Raw genomic sequence first — 18,249 nt, forward strand, 5'->3', positions numbered from 1 at the left:
ACGTCTCCTGACGTCACACCTATACTGCGCCACTACGATCCTACGGCTGCAACTGAGGTGCACACAGACGCCAGCGGTGTCGGCCTCGGTGCTGTTCTCGCGCAACGAAAGTCTGGGTTCGCAGAGTATGTCGTCGCATACGCCAGCAGAACGCTCACCAAGGCTGAGTCAAACTATAGCCTCACCGAGAAAGAATGCTTGGCAATAGTCTGGGCGCTTGTCAAGTTCCGCCCTTACTTATATGGCCGCACGTTTGATGTAGTTACGGACCATCATGCATTATGTTGGTTGTCTTCATTGAAGGATCCGTCAGGTCGCCTTGCCCACTGGGCTCTTCGACTTCAAGAGTTTGACATCCCCATTGTATATCGTTCCAGGCGCAAGCATGCCGATGCTGATGCACTGTCGCGGTCACCACTATCCACCGAAACTGCATTCATATCCACTATAGACCACCCATTGTCAGCTCTTGACGTCGCCACCGTCTCCTCTGCACAGCGCTACAATCCCTGGATCGCTTCGCTTCTTGACGTTTTATTTGAGGCACCCACTCTTTCGACCACTCGAACACTGCGACGCCAAGCTTCGCACTTCAGCATCCGTGATGGCCTCTTGTACCGGCGCAACTACTCGCCAGATGGTAGGAAGTGGCTCCTAGTTATCCCCCGAACGCTGCGCTCTACAATCTGCGCTTCCTTTCACTCCAACCCGCAGTGTGCTCACGGCGGTGTCTTCAAGACCTATGAATGCTTACGAAAAGGTACTACTGGCGCGGAATGTTTCACTTTGTCCGCAAGTTCATTCGCGGCTGCCACGAGTGTCAGCGACGAAAAAAACCGCCGCATCCTGCGGCAGGTTCATTGCAGCCCCTTCCGTGCCCAGACCGTCCATTCAACCACGTTGGAATTGACCTTTATGGACCTTTACCTTTGACCACGGTGGGAAACTGATGGGCTATCATTGCTGTCGACCACCTTACATGATATGCCGAAACCACTGCTCTTCCCACGGCGACAGCACAGGACGTCGCCTCTTTCATCCTCAAGCATTTTGTGCTTTGGCGCAGTCCTCCTCGCGAACTCCTCAGTGACCGTGGCCGCGTATTTCTCTCCGATGTAATTCAAGCACTTCTCCACCAGTGCAACATTGTACATAGGACGTGTACTGCCTACCACCCTCAGACGAACGGTCTCGCTGAGCGGTTTAATCAGACTCGGGGCGACCTGCTTGCGACACATGTTGCATCTGATCGATCAAACTGGGACCTGGTTCTTCCATTTGTGACATACGCGTATAACACTGCTACGCAAGTCACAACCGGGTTTTCCCCCCTTCTTCCTTTTGTACGGTTGCCAGCCGACGCACACTATCGACACGTTGCTGCCATATGCACCAGATGCCTCAGAGTGCACGCCCGTGTCAGCAGCGGCCCGTTACACTGAAGACTGCCAACAACTAGCCAAGCGCTTTACTACAGCCGACCAACAATGCCAGAAAAGCGCCCGCGATGATGATCACTCTCCTGCTGCAACATTCGCTCCTGGAGCACTTGTGTGGCTGCGTGTACCACCCTGCGCACCTGGCTTGTCATCCAAACTGCTCCCAAATTATCATGGTCACTACCGCGTCGTCGAGCGTACTTCCTGCGTAAACTATGTCATTGAACCTCTTACGCTGCAAGGCGACCGTCGTCGACGTGCACGTGATGTTGTTCACGTAGACCGCCTCAAGCCGTACTTCGACCCTCTTGTACCCACCTGTTAGATCGCCAGGATGGCTCCACCTTTCTCGATGGGGGCAATTGTATGGAAGAAAGGAAGAGAATGACATACCGATCATCATCAAGAGCGGAGGGCACGAGACCGGCGCTCGAACACCACCATCTTGTTTTCCCTGCTCACTGTTCTAAGCTACTGCCCATTTGTTGGACTCACCCAATAAACTTCCTTACAACTTATACAGAGCTTCCTCTTTGCACCAGAGGAGAAAGTTACTGCTCCAAAACTTTTTCTTGCTCCAAACCGCAATTTTTTCTGCTCCAACAGACCAAGTGCCACTTCCATCATTGAAATGGCAAAACACACTGTTCGTTCAGGCAGCAATATTTTTCTTGATTCTAACACACCGTGAAATCGAATACACACCTACTTTTTACTAGTGCAAAGCAGAAAACTATACTTGCACTCAAGCACAAGTGAGAGCACTTATGAAAGGAATCCCACATTTTAATCCTCGTAAGTTTAGGCTGGGGAAGAGAAAACATAAAGACCTTATGAGCAATAGTTAAATAAGACAGAATACACCACTGAGTGTAAATGTTTACTTATTCTGCAAGTTTTCCCTTCCGCATCTGAGCATACGCGAAACCATCGCACGTTGAAGCTGCTTTGATTCAGCGCCTGTTCTGAGCAACCAAAAGCATTGTCAAGCGCTGCCGAACTACTTGGCACGGTAATACATGTGCCGCAGCCATGCGACCGTACCTTTCCCTTCATAGCAACACAAAGTTGTCCATGAGTATAACATATGACATTAGAGCTCCATAATACAGTAGAAATCAAACGCTTAGGGCACTGGATAATGGAGAAAACATGATACAAGGAAGTGCTCCTTTGTTGAGTAAGAATAGGTCATACCTTCTGCACTCACTCTTACCTACTAACTGGAAGTGATCCTCTGTCATGTTGAAAGTGTGGTGACAGCCTTACACTTCTCCATGTCCACGTCCAGCACAGGGAAATAGAAACTGAGTGTAATAAGTATTTTCATTCTGCGTATCATCAACGTATTCCACTTCAACCAGCATTTTTTGTTAGTGCTTTCTAACCTGGAAACAGTTAACTTCACCTTTTGAAGTTAACCCATTGACAGGGTCATGTTTAGCACAACCTCGCCTTTGAGGCTGTAGCTGCACTGATATTTACAGCACATGCCTCTCAGCTCTTGCTTTACTTCAGAGCACTGTGACGGTAGCAGTATGCGTCCTATTATGCCACTTCTGCATACCAAAACTTTTATGCCCTATTTTATTGTTATTGTCATTATTTTGATGCATATATATATGCAGTTTACAGCACCCATATTTTAGGCCTCCTTACAGCCACATTGCATCTACGTTTTCAACTCTGTTTGATCTTACATAATTACACAATTCATTACCATATGTAATGGCGTTCTTTGGCCATAGCTGGCCTGTGTGCCATTAAACACCATACAACATCACAAGTCAAACGCGAGCCCTGTACTTCAGAAAGAGAAATATTGTATGCCTTCGACTCATGTGAAGATGATACCAGCAAACAGAATAGAAATTTACTTTCTACTTAGCTTCCATAAAAAGTCAGTATTAGTTTGGTGACAGGGCATGTAGGATGTCCTCAGTCATCGCTGTCTACGAAGAACCACTGCCTGTCATCCTCCGTACGGTCCATAGTGTGTTTTATATTCTGCATGTATCAAACAACTCTGCAACAATTGCAAATGGGAGAGTGGCACACTCCTAGAGTAACCACTGTGCTAATTTGCCCCATGATGCTTGTAATTCTCCAGGACACTAAAAACATATAATGTGACTTGTTGCCACTAGTTAGCATTCAGTGCCCTTAATAGGCCTAGTAGGCCAGTAATAGCCTAATAGGCCAGAAAAGTATTGTGGATCAATAAATAAGATTATCTAATAAGTGAGCTTTCATAATCGCATTGAAAGCGGTGCATCATCACCATCGTCATGCTACGTGAAAATTTGTCGCGATCCATGGTCGCCATATTGTGATGGCCAACGCAATGACACTGATGACTAGGTTTGTTTTACTGGTAGGCTGCTGTGAAGCCCACAAACAAGGTTTTGTTTCATATCAGATTGCATCACTTAGGGGATTTCTGAATCAATTTTCTTTAGCCAACAAAAAAAGAAACGCATTAGATCACGTGAATAATACAATAAATAATTTGTGATCTAACGTTTTTAATTCAATATCTTCCTGGGCAAGCCCAAAATAGGCGTTGTGGATCAGTGTTTGGCGTACAAATGCTGCCAATACAGATGGTGCCACTGTTGAAATCTCCACTCTGATCACCCTTGGCGCTGGGCCCTTGTGCGCTTACCAGTCAAGTTTGAATTTTCAGGAGAAGGCTATTTCCAGGATCAAAATGACAGTAGTTTGGTCCCATAGAAATGTAAAGTCATTGGCCAAGACCTGAACATCGAATAAATGGAAGTCTACTGCATAAGCATTACTGTATTTCCAAAAATACAATTGAATTCTTTTTTTTTTTAAATTTCCAGCTTCAGGGTGCGCTTCCCTTAGATTCAGTTTTATGGCATGAATATAACAGAGTTTTAAAAAAAAATATCTGCCACTTCAAACTGGAGTGAGCTAATCCACTAGGCACCACTGCGTACAGAGCCGCGTTATGACCCACGATATCAAATGCGTCATTACCATGTCCAATTGTGCTGTGGGCCCTTCTGAACTACCGTCTGTCCAATAGTTTTGGTGGCATGGAGGACGATGGCATCCTTGCAGAGTGTGACAAACGACATCAACAGTAATGACTAAATTGTGCATACACTTTTTCTTTCACTGTATTTTGCAATGGCAGTCCGCAACAGTTACAATCGAAGTTACAATCGAACAAAGAAATTGTGACTACGGTACTTGTATTTTTCTTTTACTGAGAGACTGAAAGTGCTCCCTTTGGATTACAGTCACGATCCCCTTATTTATGTGCAAAAGCAGTAGTTACATCATAGCGCTTTGTTGTCCCTGTTCTTGCCTTATCCCATTCCCAGCATGTACCAGCTAGTCTGTGCCAAGTCTTGGGAAGTATAGACCATCAGTTGTACCCATGTTGTTTGCTCCCTAATTCAAACCTTGGCACCTGTGCTTGCATGCAATGGCAGGTGGTGCTGATTCCCAAGGAGGATGGTGAGCTGACTTGTGACGCTGTCCCACGCTCTGCACCCATCGTTCCCCTGGTGCGCAACAGGCGCCCACAGAAGCCGATTCTGGTACACAAGCCACCACCAGAACCAGAAGAGCTGGCCGCACAGCCTGTTGCACCGGTGGTGCTGGAGCCATCACCCAAGCCTGTGCGTCGCAACTCCTTTAAGGACATCGTTCCCAAGGTGCCATTCTTGTCTGCTGTTAAGTTTGTCCATTCGCTCGACACGGTTGCTGCTAAGGGTTGTCTGTTGCCTAAGTCTTACTCAGTCAGCATGTTTGCCAACATTGTCAAGCACAGTGTTGATGAAACAGGTCAAATGCATGCAACAATAGGCAAACAGTTGTGTGTAGGGTTGCTGGTTCTTAGACATTGAAGCCAAGTTGCGATGCATGGTTTCATGAATCACAGACGAAGTAAAAACAGACAAGATCATGTGCTAACAACTGTTTACTCACATCCAAAAGGCAAGGTATATACAGTCAAACGTTGATATAATAAAGTTGTACTTGCAGTGTAAAACTTAACAAATTCTCAGAGCATTCCTGGCGGGTAGTATCTTGTCAGTAAGCACTTATATCAAAATCGCAAGGGCAGGCCGTGGGTGGTTATGAGTACGAGTGCATGCAGTGCAGTGTGGATCGCGCCGAGAGGAATGCTTTGACGTGGCTCACGGCATTCGAGATTAGCATGTTGTGTTGCGCGGCGTTGTAAATGTTAGATGCCATGACTGACTGCACTTATCGTGCTTACTCGAATTTAGGCCGACCCCATAAAGTCCGAAGCCAAAAAAGAAAAAATATTACCTCGACTGTAGGCCGAACAAAAGAAGCGAGGACAGCGTTCACAAAATGCAAACAGCATTTATTGAATGTGAACGTGCAGAGCTCATTCAACATTGTCATCGCTGTGTTCCTTGTCACTGTCACCTTCAAACAGTGCACTATCTTCAGTACCGTCAAGCGCATTAGATATGCTGCACTTTTTAAAGGCGCACACGATCAAACTACCTGGGGTGTTGTCCCACGCTGCAGCTACCCAGCCTGCCAGCTGGGATAGCAATGCACGTTTGATGAGGCCCGTTGCCGCTAGCATGTGGTCTTCATCAGTCAACCAGTCCGTGTAATATTTCCGCAGACGATCCTTGAAAGGTTTGTTGATGCAGACATCAAGTGGCTGCAACTGGCCCATCATGCCGCCCGGTATGACAGCGAGGTTTGTGCTCGCTTGTGGGAGCACAGCCTTCACGTTGTCGGTCAAGTGCCCATGGTAAGAGTCGATGACAAGAAGCGAGTTCTTTGTCAAAAGGGCTCTTGGACGCCGTCGCCACACAAGCTTAACCCACTCTTCCACCATTGCACCCGTCATCCACCCGTTCTCATTTGCCCGCACAATTACATTTCATGGGAAAGTTTCTCAAGCAGGCAGTGTCTTCCTTTTAAATATCATAAAGGAGGGAGTTGTCCATCAGCTTTTCCAGGTCCATCAGCTGTGCAGCACAGCATCACAGTTGCGCGCTGCTTCTCGTAGCCCACAGAGCGCACCTTAACCTCCTTGGCACCCTTTTCATTCACGGTGCACGCCACTGGCATATCAAAATACCCAGCCGTCTGGTCGGCGTTGCCGATTTGCCCAAGGTTGTAGCCTGCCACTTCTCTCTTTCGCAGCATGTAGCGCTGAAAAGCTATCAGGTTTTCATCGAAATCGCTTGGCAGCTCCTGGGTGATTGAAGTGCGACGTTGGAGGCTGAAGCCAAAGCGCTTCATGAATTTCTGAAGTCAGCCCCGGCTGGCTTTGAAATCCTTTGGCATTAGGCCTCGCTCCCTCAAAAGTTCCCTAGCTTTCGCCTGGAGCACTTCTGTTGTCACTGCAAGGGCAGCTGCTGGCTGCGTCCGAACAAAGTTGGCCAAAACCATCTCCACTTCGTGGTGACGGCCTTTCTTTGGTCCGCTAAATGCCATCCTCGTTGCGGCACATGCAAAACACTGCTGTTGTCCCCCTCCAACGACGGACGTTTTTCTCGTCGATGCCTAAGTCCCGCCCGGCTTGAAGATTCGACGATGCCTCTGCGGTTATCGCAACTTTTCGCTTGAAAGCGGCACTGTAGTGGCATCTCCTGCTTGGTGCCATCGCAATAACGCCACGCCGCACCCCGATACGGTCGACACGACACAGGTCAAAATGGCGACCTCGCTTGTATATGGTTGGCTACTGGCACGGCTAGTAGCAGCTGTGGTACCGACTTTTCTAGGTGGCACTAGCTATGTACAGTATTTAGCAGTTTCAATGAAAAACTGGCGCGTTTTTTCAAATCCTCGAATCCAAGCCAATCCTAGAGTTTGGAATACGATTATTTGAAAAAACTATTGGCCTAGATTCGAATAAATACGGTATTGCCCGCAGCTGGTGCCCACAAATCAAAAACAAAACTGTGAAAACATAGATATTTTCCCTGAAAAAAGAAAGGCAGTTTCGCCAGAAAGGCGATTGATGGTGAGCGCAAAGAGACAACTACGCTAAGTAACATTCATGGTTTTATCGGTGTCACGCACACTCAGCATACGTTAACAGATCTCATTTGGTGACTGTGAGCTTGCTATGAAATGCGAGTGAACGCTTCCGTCAAAATGTTTCGTCCATCAACTGTCGATACCCCCCCCCAGACCGCCGTGTGGGTGTAGTCGGCCGGCTTTTCGAGCTGGACGACTCTTGGAGGTCGGGCGACTCAACACAAGCAACAGTGCCATCGCCTTCAATGCTCCCCACAGGCAAAGAAAAAATGCCAAATCTTGCCATTTTGAAAGTGACGTGCAGTTCATGTGGTCACGTGTTCCGCAACGGGGAAGTATGGGAGCTACACGGCTGCATTCAAACTGCAAGCTGTGCACTATGCACTCGAGCAAGGGAACTGTGCTTCAAGCAGACATTTCAGTATCGGAGAAACCAGCATTTGCTACTAACGAGGTCAGCAGGAAAGACTTTAGGCCACCAACAAGTCAAGACTGGCCTTCCGCGTTTCAAAGTGCGGAAAGTATCCGCAAGTGTAGGAGCGACTCATTCATCTCATACCGGACCTTCAAAAGCACAGTTGTGCCATGTTCCACAACATAGTGCAGACTGAGGTGCGCGGAATTGCCCAAGTGCAAGGTTTCGAAGCGAAATATTTCAAGGCAAGCTCCGGATGGGCAACGCGCTTTATGTGATGCCATGGACTCGCCCTGAGAAGGCGCACAGCGTTGTGTTCCCTCAGTATACAAGGACAAGGTACTGGAGTTTCACCGTTTTGTTATACGGCTCTGGCAGCAAAAGAACTTCATTTTGTCCCAGATTTGGAATGCAGATCAGACCTCCCCCTGTTTCGACGTGCCGAGAAACATGACTGTAGAGGAGAAAGGTGCACAAAGTGTGCTTATTAGAGCATCTGGCGTGAAAAAAGAACGATGTACTGTTATGTTGGCAGTGACTGCTAATGGGCGCAAACTGCCGCCTTACGTTATTTATAAGAGGCTCTAAAAGGGAAATTTCCCTCGAGACATCTACGTCAGGGTACCGAAAGGGTGGATGTCCGCGGAGTTGAGGGTGGATAGGATCAAGACCGTCTGGGGCCGGCGGCCAGGCGACTAGCGTAGCCTGCGAAAATCGGCCCCATTCGCCTTATGGGAATGTCACGGGCTTGGCCACATCATCATTTCGACGCCGTGCCAGAGAGTGTTGTGGTGTCGTGGAAGCAAGGACTCGCATTATTACCGAAGCTTGTATAAAAAAAAGACGCTGGGTGCTCGGCATAGAAGGAAAATTGGACATTGTTCGTGCTATCAAACGTGACACGAAGAAGTCTGCACTGGCACGCGACATGGGTCTACTGTTGACTCCGGTATGTGGCATTTGGAATGTGAAAAAGTTGCTCAGCAGCGCTGCTGCGACCGCAAAGAGATGTCGGCTACGAGGTTCGACTTTTTGCTATCGTTGCCTCTGTTGTTGCCGAAGTGTGAGCTAGCGAGAGTGATAAGGACGACACAGGAAGCGACAGCACAGGCGATTCAGGCCCGACAGTGGCAGAAGCTGTGCCACTTGAATGTAATCGTCGCGACGAGAACAGCACCCCGCATTGAAAAAGGCGCCCCAGGACTTCTGCAACACTACCGTGCTCGTGCGCGGAGAATATGCAACGCCAACGAGGAATCTGTGATGCAAGTGTTTAACTAGAAGAGGGGGCTGGCTGAAAAGCTGGCTCGCAGCTTCAGTAAGTTTGAGGCCACTGTCGTCGCTACTAGGCCGCCGTGGCATCAAACGAAAATAACACTTTTGTCGCGCGAAGTGAATAAATCCTGCATGTCTTTTTCCCCCTTTCATCGCACTCTCTCCGAGTTCCATTTCTGACAGGTAAGTGGGCAATCTCGTGCTATTTTGGTTAAGCAGTACTACCGTTTAGCACATACTTTTTCTGAGCTCTGGCCAACTACGGTTTAACGAGGTTTCACTGTATATAGATTCCATACAACGAAGCCATATTTGAGGATGGAGCGAATGAGGGTTTTATATGTGAGAAGTTTAGTTTCTTGAGGAGCAAGGTGCAGAGTACGATATAAGTAACCTAGTTTTTTAAAGGCCTTGTTACAGGACAGGTGACATCAATCGGTTTCGACCATGAAAAATTGTGTGTTAGAATGCCTAAGTATTTGAATTTGAACACCCTATTTAAAGAGCCACCTAAACGGTTCGGACAAATTTAGTAGACGCGTAGGGTAGAGCTAAAGTTAATCATTCGCACCACAATTTGTGTGAAACGTCTCATATTAAGAGAGTTACGGACGATTACAAGTTACCCTCCTCCATAGTCGTGCATTTTCACAACTCGTTTGCCAAGTGATTGGAGCTAAGCTCAACTTTCACTGGCTCTTCATCATGATGGCATGTTGTGCCGTCGACTTCCGGTTTTCTAGGAACGAGTGTGCGAAGCCTCTCCAGCCTCTACGGCAGCAAGGCAGTACGCCCCGAGCGAGAGCTATCGAAGCAGCGTGCATTGCGAACATTCTGTCGCAGCGCTGAACATATCTGTATTCTGGTAACCACAGGCGAGCTGGGCGTTTCAACGGATGGCTAGAGGCATAAAGTCAAGCTGATGAAGGAACTTTAGCGTAGACGAACGTGAGCGGTCTGATTGGTCTGCATGGTCCAGCCACCTGTTGGCTCAGAGCATAACGAGCTAAACAAACAGCTAATATTGCTCTAAGTCTAAAAAATTTTTAATTTACAAGAAGAGCATTTTAACGATTACATTCCTGTGAAAAATTTACACCAGTAGCAAAGAAGAATACTTTTCGTTACTGCTACTGTGTGTGGTTGGTCTGTGCCACCAGATGGCTGCACCTTTCAGACCAGTCACATTTGTGCTTCTGCTCATCCCGTGAGATGACATGGTCAAGTGGCCAGGCCCTGTCCCCTTGCACTTGAATTGACCCCAATACCGGACTCGCGAAACGCGTTAGTAATCTTCGGGTGTAAAGTGATGGCTGCAAACACGCAAATCCTGGCGCTGATCGGATAGCGGCAGTACGATGCGCTGCAGCCAGTGTGCTCGTCTGCTGCCTTGCAGAGGGACACGATGTCGCAGCTTGACATATTGCCACTCGCTACGTTTGCAATCCACAATGCAACAAAGTCGAACCGTAGTGCTCGCGAAAAGACTGAAACCGACTCTGACCACGGAGCTCTCGTCAAAATGGAGCTCGTTGTAACATAAGCAGATGATGCTTGCTGTGTGCCGGAAGTGCTTAAGTGTAGTGAGAAATTGGTCGTGTGCAATCTCTTTCTGTTACTTTCTCTTTATAGAAGCAACTTAAAGGGAAGCTTAAACACTTTTCGAAAAAAATGAGTTCTCTGCGGCATTCTACAGTTTTGAGTCCCCTGAACACGAATATCTGGTTCAAAAAGGGCGGAAACAAACGCAAGCGGCTGTTTTTTCAAGAAAACGCGCACCAGTGCCTCAGGGCATCGCGCGAACGCCGCTGTTGCCCGTGATTGGTCGGGGCCGCTGTGACGTCGTTGGCGGTAGTTGCCGGTCGGCGCCGCCGCATGTCTCCGTTTCAGAGCGTAGCACCATTCCTCTCTCTCTGGTAGCACGCGGTTCTGCTGTTCTGGCTTCATAGCTGAGTTGTAAGATAGAACATTCTCGCTGTCTCCGACAGCTTGTATTTTCCCCGTACATGTTTGAACCCACAGCCGATATGGAAAACGATGGCGGCAACGGCGGCAACGACGATGTTGAGTGTGCCAACAGCGAGAGCGATGTGTGTACCTTCTCGCGCGCTGGAAATCTTAGCTTCAAACTCTTCATTACACTCTTAAAACTGTTGCACCCTTTGGGGTGTAAATTTGTCCCACAACAATAATCGTCATCTGCCTTGCTTGCGTTTCCTTTCCTGAAAACTCGGCGCTCGCTACTTTCCTGTCGAGAATGCTGCGTCACACTGATAAGGCGCATGCCGTTCGTGACTGGAAAGTACCAGGCTCGCCGCGTTAGAGAAAGGAAACGCGGGCAAGACGGATGACGATTATTGTTGTGGGACAAGATAGGCCCCAAAGGGTGTAAAGTTTTCTAAGAGTGTATATGCCTGTGTCACACTGGCTGCTTCAAAATCTTCGATTGGTGATGGTAGTGGAACAAGTTCATCAGGGGCTCGGTTCTCAAGGAGCTCTGCTAGTATCTGAAAGAGTGCAAGGCATGGATGTCATGAATTTCAGCATATCAGTATACATGACAGCAGTTGGATTACTTACGATAATTGAAATACTTTTTCAGTAATTTATGTGATGGATTAGTTGTCTAGTGATAGTAATGTGAAATATTTTGTCTGTAATTTCATGGCTAAAGCAATTTAGTAATTGCGCTAAATATGCACCAGTAAGCTGTGTACGGCGTCAGAATGTTGGTAATGTGGTGAGGTGTCGTTGAGAAACATGGGGGAAGGGCATGAAAGTGTATCTTACCTTAAAGAAAGGTTGGCGTCCCTTTATACTTTGCTTTTTGCTTCTTGTATGCATGAAAACTTTTTGGAAGTAATCGTAAAGTAATACCATTACTTTTTTTTAAGGCGGTAATTGGTAATGTAATTCAAATCAATGAGCGTAATAAGACAGTAATGAGTAATGTAATATAATTACCTTCAAATAATAATTTTCCCATGCGTGATGCATAGCTAGTTCCCTAGGAACAAGGCCAAGAAAAATTTTTTTTTGCCAAGCAGCGATGCCTGTATTGGGCTAGACCACGTCGAACGCTGATAACTTCAATACCTCACAACGTTACTTCATTATTTGAGCTCGTTCGCCTTGCCACGGGCGCGGCTGTGCCGACGCTCGCTTTTGCGGCATTTCACTGCTGGTAGCAAGCTGTGAGTGCGGAATCTACGGAACGAAGTTTTTACACGCCAAGTTCAACTACTCTAACACGAGCATGAAAATATTACCGTAACGCCTCATGTCGTGCGATTTGAACACGAATGCTGAACAGCTAAATCTGCGGGCACCGCGAGGTAGGACGAATAACAAATATCAATGAACGCGCACAGAACTTTGCGACTCATGTACTGTTGGACTGTATATTTTTTATTCATCCAGTGTTCTACTGAGTGCCATATTTCGTGTCGCTATTCTCCTTTTTTACGTAAATTTGTTTCCTTTGCCAAATGACGAGGAGTAGCCGGTGCCACCATAAAGGCGCCAACCTCTCCTAATATTCATTTCAATAAAAAAAATGCGCAAGCGTACCCCCGGCCAGTTATTTCACCGTATCAGAACAGCGCCGAACAAAAAGCTGTAGTACAGTGTTCCGTGACAAGGCGGAGAGGCAAAACAGGATAAAAACGGCAAGCACTTTGCACGTAGGTGCATATTCCCGGCTGTGCCTCCACCTCGCTTCGTCGTAGACCGTTTGTTCGACACTAAGGTGATCATCTGGTAAAAAATTGCCCGTGTGCACATTAAAACCCTTACCTCACGCTTTCTCCTCTTGGCGAAGGCCGCTTTTGGAGGTGGCGAGGTGTTTCTCTTGTAGGAGAATATAGACGGAACAACGCCGGGCTTCAGTCGCGCCGATTAAACTGGAATACCGATTGCCCGCAACGTTGTCAAGCTCCGATGATAGTCACTGTCGCGGAAATGGTCCGAGCACAGCACAGTTGATTTCGTCGGCACGAACTTATCTCTCCTCACCGCACGTACACACTGCGCGGCAAGCTTCTTTTCCTTCGGGAATTTGTGAAACACCACATCGTTTCGCCCGCCTGTGTTCGCGCAGCCGAATGCTGCACAGAACGAGGGCATGTTGGGCGCCCTTGGCTGTAGGCACTCACGCAGCACCGAAGGAAAGAACAGTTTACGAAAATCGCAAAACAAACGTGAGCGGCGGCGGCAGATCTCTCGTAGCGTCGTTCAGTAAAGCGCAGGACGGAAAGAGGCATGCTAGCACATGTCAGCACGCCGGTCCGCAGCTCGGTTGGCCCGGTCTCCGCCCATGACGTCACTCTCGCCGGTTCTCTCCTCTGGCAACAACCTCACCCGGCGCTCCGGGAAGCGATGGGGGCGTGTCCGCGCGGGTGATTTAGAAAGTGATTTTCGCCGCTTATATTAACAAAACGAAAAAAAATTTTCGGAACCGTAAATAATTAGGTCTGTTCTTCCCAATCCCAAAAATTCATGGAAATTGAAAACTGTTTCAGCTTCCCATTAACTAACATTTCAGCTATTACAAACCTAATTTGTTCACCATAAAGGTGGAAAAATTATCGGTGATGCGCCCTGGGCAGCCAGTCTGATAACTGGCCCTACTGACGTCAATTGGGTTACTTACGTCATGTGGGTAGGGGCGGCTGAAAATTCCGCTGAGCAGTGTACTGCGATCGGCAGCGATTTACATTTTTATAACCATATAATAAATTACATACTTTATGTGGACACTTAGATTCGTCAATTAATGATCAGAAGGACTTACTCTAACGACTCAATATGTTTGTACAACATCATCAAAACCGTTTCAGAGTCCCTTTAAACTAATTTGATCAAAGGTATAGGCAAAGAAGGAAGGGCATGAGCGTCGTGTAAAGGACATGGAGGCAGTTTTGGAAAAGTTTATGTTCATTTGCTGTGCTTTGGACCAATTACAGAAGTCAGCAAAAGTATTGAGGACAATATGATCCGTAGGAGACTTGATTGTGTGATATAAAACACAATCGTCTGCAAAAAGGCATATTTTAAATGAGATGCGTAAGGGGAGATCATTAATATAAAGCGGAAATAGAAGAGGAGCTGGTACTGAGCCTTGAGGAACCCATGATGAAACAGGCTTCACGGGTGAGTTAGTATAGTTGAAACGTACAATTAGCTATGCCTGTACTCTGATGAAGAAGGGGACAAAGCGAGTTTGCATGAGCGTTTTTGTCAAGGTGCAGTAAAGTCGCAGTTGCGCTCAGTATTAAAAAGGTGACCTGCTGCTGTGCCTCTTGAGCAGTGCTCTACGATCCCTGTTTTGACGTTGTGACACTGGTGGAGGTGCTGGGCAACAGCTGATCACTGTTCGGGTTGCAACGGTCGTAGAAGTGCAGAGAAGTGGCAGGTGAAAAGGCGCTGGCTCCAGCATCTGGATGGGGGCAGTAACGGGCAATGTGGCCTGGTTCGCCGCAGTAGAAGCAGAGTGGTCGACGGTCGGCCGTATGCCACAAGTTCGTACGGCAAACTGCAGGTCATTTCACACTCCCGTTGCCACCACGGCATGGGAATGGCCGTGGCTGAAATGGCATTGCCGGCGGTGAAGAGGGAGGATGTCGGACTATGTCGGCATAGGTCAGCAGACGTATTTCTGGACATGGGGCTGGTGAGGAGAAGGCTTGCCGCAACTCCTGGCGCATGACTTCGGCAGCAGAAACGACTGCGACTCTGTAGGAAAAATGCTGAGGGCTCTCAGCTCTACACCCAGGATGTCCCGAATCATGTCCCATAAAGAATTGTGGTCAACAATCTGAGCTGGGAGCGTACTGGCATGGGGTTGGGCTGGCAGTCGGAGTGGTGGCAATGTTGTTGAAGCGCCCGCTTGATGACAGACGCTTTCTTGATGAATTCATCGTCCATTGTTGGCGAGTTTCCTACAAGACCAGCAAATAGTGGTTCCTTAATTCCCCGCATAAGATGACGCACTTTGCCTCAGTCATATCGGGGTTAGCTCAGTAAAACAGACGGGCCATATCTTCCGCTTACATGGCAATGGTTTCATTGGGTTTCTGTATGCAAGCCTCAATAGGTTGTTGCGCATAATCTCTCCGGTTCGAGCTTGAGACTCCCGGAGAGCTATGAGGCCATAAGCAGTGGACCAGTCATTTTGGCAAAATTTTCAGACCACTTTTTGGTCACGCTCAGTGAACTCCAACTGGGAGCTATTTAGAAATGTAGTGTTAAAGCTAAAAGATAAGTACATACCCACAATTGTTGCAAAATCAGACTATATCAACCCTTGGTTCACTAAACGTGTAAAATCTCTTCTTAAACATAAACGCCTCTACAGGAAAGGAAATCAAAGTAATAACACTGCAGCGTGGGAAAAGTATTGCGCTTGCATAAAACTGTATATTCAGGAGGTTAGTCAAGCTAAAGATAAATTTAACAGTCACGATCTACTCTCCATTCTCCAATCAAATCCAAATAAATTTTGGCGCATGCTCTCCACTAAAGACAGATCTAACACCATCGAACTCATTGACCTTGATGGTGAACCTATCCATAATGATGAATGTGTAACCGCCGTAAATAACTACTTTTTTTTTGTATTTACTGCTCCCATTCACGTATCTGACTTGCCCACACTTACTTCAGTGCAAACTATGCCAGACCTAGACATATACGCGGAGGGCATATTTAACCTAATTAATAGGCTTAAACGATCATCTTCTGCTGGCTGTGATGGTATTAGTAGTAAACTTCTGAAGAGCACCTCTCGTGTATCAGCACAAATACTCTGCGTACTATTCAAACAATCGCTAGAAACGGGGACCATTCCTGGTGACTGGAAGAAAGCTAATATCTTGCCTATTTTTAAATCAGGTGACCGCTCGAACCTTACCATTTACCGCCCAATCTCCCTTACAAGCATCCCCTCAAAATTACGAGAACACATTATAGCCTAAAGAAATTTCTTGAAAGCAACAATTTTTTCTACCCATTTCAGCATGGTTTCCGAAAACACTTATTGTGTGATTCCCAACTCGCCGAATTCACCCACGTCGTTCTGCTTATCATGGAAGGAACCTGCAGATCGGCGCCGTTTTCTTAGATTACTCAAAAGCTTTTGACAAGATGCCTCACAAGCTCTTACCGCAAATACTATCTGGACTTGGAATCTGTAATAACTTACTCAGATGGATAGAACAATTCCTGTCCAGGCGTACATAATACACTTCCACAAACAATCACCGCTCACCTCTTACCGATGTGACTTCGGGCGTCCCTCAGGGCGCCTGTCTGTCCCCTTTATTATTTCTAATCTATGTAAACGACTTGCCTAGTAGCATACATTGTAAACTATGACTTTTCACAGACGACTGCATAGTTTACAACACTGTTAACTCCTCTGACACCCATTCTTTGCCTGCAGCGTGACCTCGATGCCATCTCGTCAGGGTGCGAAAAATGGCACATGCCTCTCAACTTATCGAAATGCAAATCTGTCTTTTACCCAAAAGCACAGTCCCTTTCAGTCCACTTATCGCATTAGCTCTGTCGACATCAGCGCCACTTCATCTTACAAGTACCTGGGTCTTATTTTGATGTCGTCAATCTCTTGGATAACACATATTGAAACAATACGTCGCAAAGCTGCGCGCCCACTCGGGTATCTACAAAGAAATCTAAAGAAGGCATCCCCAGAGGTAAAGAAGTTGGCGTACGTGACATTTGTCCGTTCACAACTCGAATTTGATTCTGCTGTCTGGCATCCACCTCAAGATTACCTAGCTGCATCATTGGAATCCGTTCAAAACCGGACCGCCCGCTTCATCACTTCACATTATTCACGGTACACTAGTGTCACTTCTTTGAAGCAAACAATAAGTCTGCCAACACTGAAGTCTCGTTGCCTCAGATCACGTCTTTGCTTGCTGCACTCTTTTTATTTACAATCCACGCTCAAGGCACCACCTTCTTAAACCACCATTACGAACTTCCTCTCGCATAAGTCACAGCTCTGCCATAGCACATTTACCCGGCCGCTCATCTGCCATGACCACTTCCATCTTTCCTGATGCAATCGTTTATTGGAATGCGCTCCTTGACAACTTCATTACCTGTACTGACCGAAAAAAATTTCGTGAATACCTAACAAATCACTTTGAATAACTTTCTGTTCCCAGTGTACATCGTTCATGAACCCATCATAAACCACTCTGAATAGCCTACCCTTGTCAACCCCCTCCACCTAGTCTTTTTCTTTTGTTTCTTTTACTACGAATGTATTTCCGTGCTACTTCTTTCAATTCGAATTTTTTCTTGGATTGTTCAAAGTCGTGCCAAATCAGCAATGTTTTTTTTTTTTTTCGTTGTTTCGCACGAAGCCACTCTTACACGTGTTTGTATTGTCCCCTCTTGTGTAATGCCTTCGGGCCTTCAAGGTGATAACAAATGAAATGAGGATGTATTGAGGAGCTTATGACGAAAATTGTCGCACATTTGAAGGCTCGCTTCCCTGTTTGCATACCAAGTACGAGCGCTGTTTTCTAGCATGAAATAGGCATGTGCAGGTTTTTGTTCTTCGTTCCAGCGATTTACCAGACCGACGCGTTCGTATTGGTCAAGCCAGTCCTCGACATGTTCAAAAGCATCGCTGTGGAATATTTCGGGGATGTGAGGCTATTCAAGTCACCTGGAAAGGCTAGGCGCCATCTATGAAGGAGGGAGAAGCGCGATGATATAGCCACACTGATGGGAGTCGCAACGTCCAGGCTCAGGCCGAGCAGGGGCTGACTGAAACTGTGCACTGGATTCGTTATGAGAGGTGAAGCTTAAGGTCTGGGTGTACAGCTCCGAATAGGGGTTGCCTGCATGGAGTTGCAGGCTCGAGCACCTCCACCAGTGTCTTTTTTTCTTTTTCCCGTGTTTAACTCTGTGCTGTTATACGCCGCCCTCATACGTTTAAATTGCGTATCGGGGCAATGCTTCCTTCAAATGCTGCGCCTGTACTCCGATGAAAAAGAGGACAACGCGAGTGTGCATGAGCGTTTTTGTCAAGGCGCAGTGAAGAAGTCGCGGTTGTGCTCAGTATTA

General features: G+C 47.1%; 1 protein-coding gene across 14 annotated transcripts in view; it reads left to right on the plus strand.

Moving 5' to 3' along the window:
• LOC139047307 (ribosome-binding protein 1-like) overlaps nt 1–18,249 on the plus strand; it is a 396,181-nt gene that overhangs the window by 87,236 nt on the left and 290,696 nt on the right. For all 14 annotated transcript variants that reach the window (XM_070521128.1, XM_070521124.1, XM_070521121.1 and 11 more), the window contains one exon: nt 4,904–5,128. In XM_070521128.1, coding sequence (XP_070377229.1) covers nt 4,904–5,128 — 225 coding nt within the window. The remainder of the gene's footprint in view (nt 1–4,903; nt 5,129–18,249) is intronic.

The sequence above is a fragment of the Dermacentor albipictus genome, chromosome 7 (genome assembly GCF_038994185.2).
Source record: "Dermacentor albipictus isolate Rhodes 1998 colony chromosome 7, USDA_Dalb.pri_finalv2, whole genome shotgun sequence".
Lineage (NCBI taxonomy): Eukaryota > Metazoa > Arthropoda > Arachnida > Ixodida > Ixodidae > Dermacentor > Dermacentor albipictus.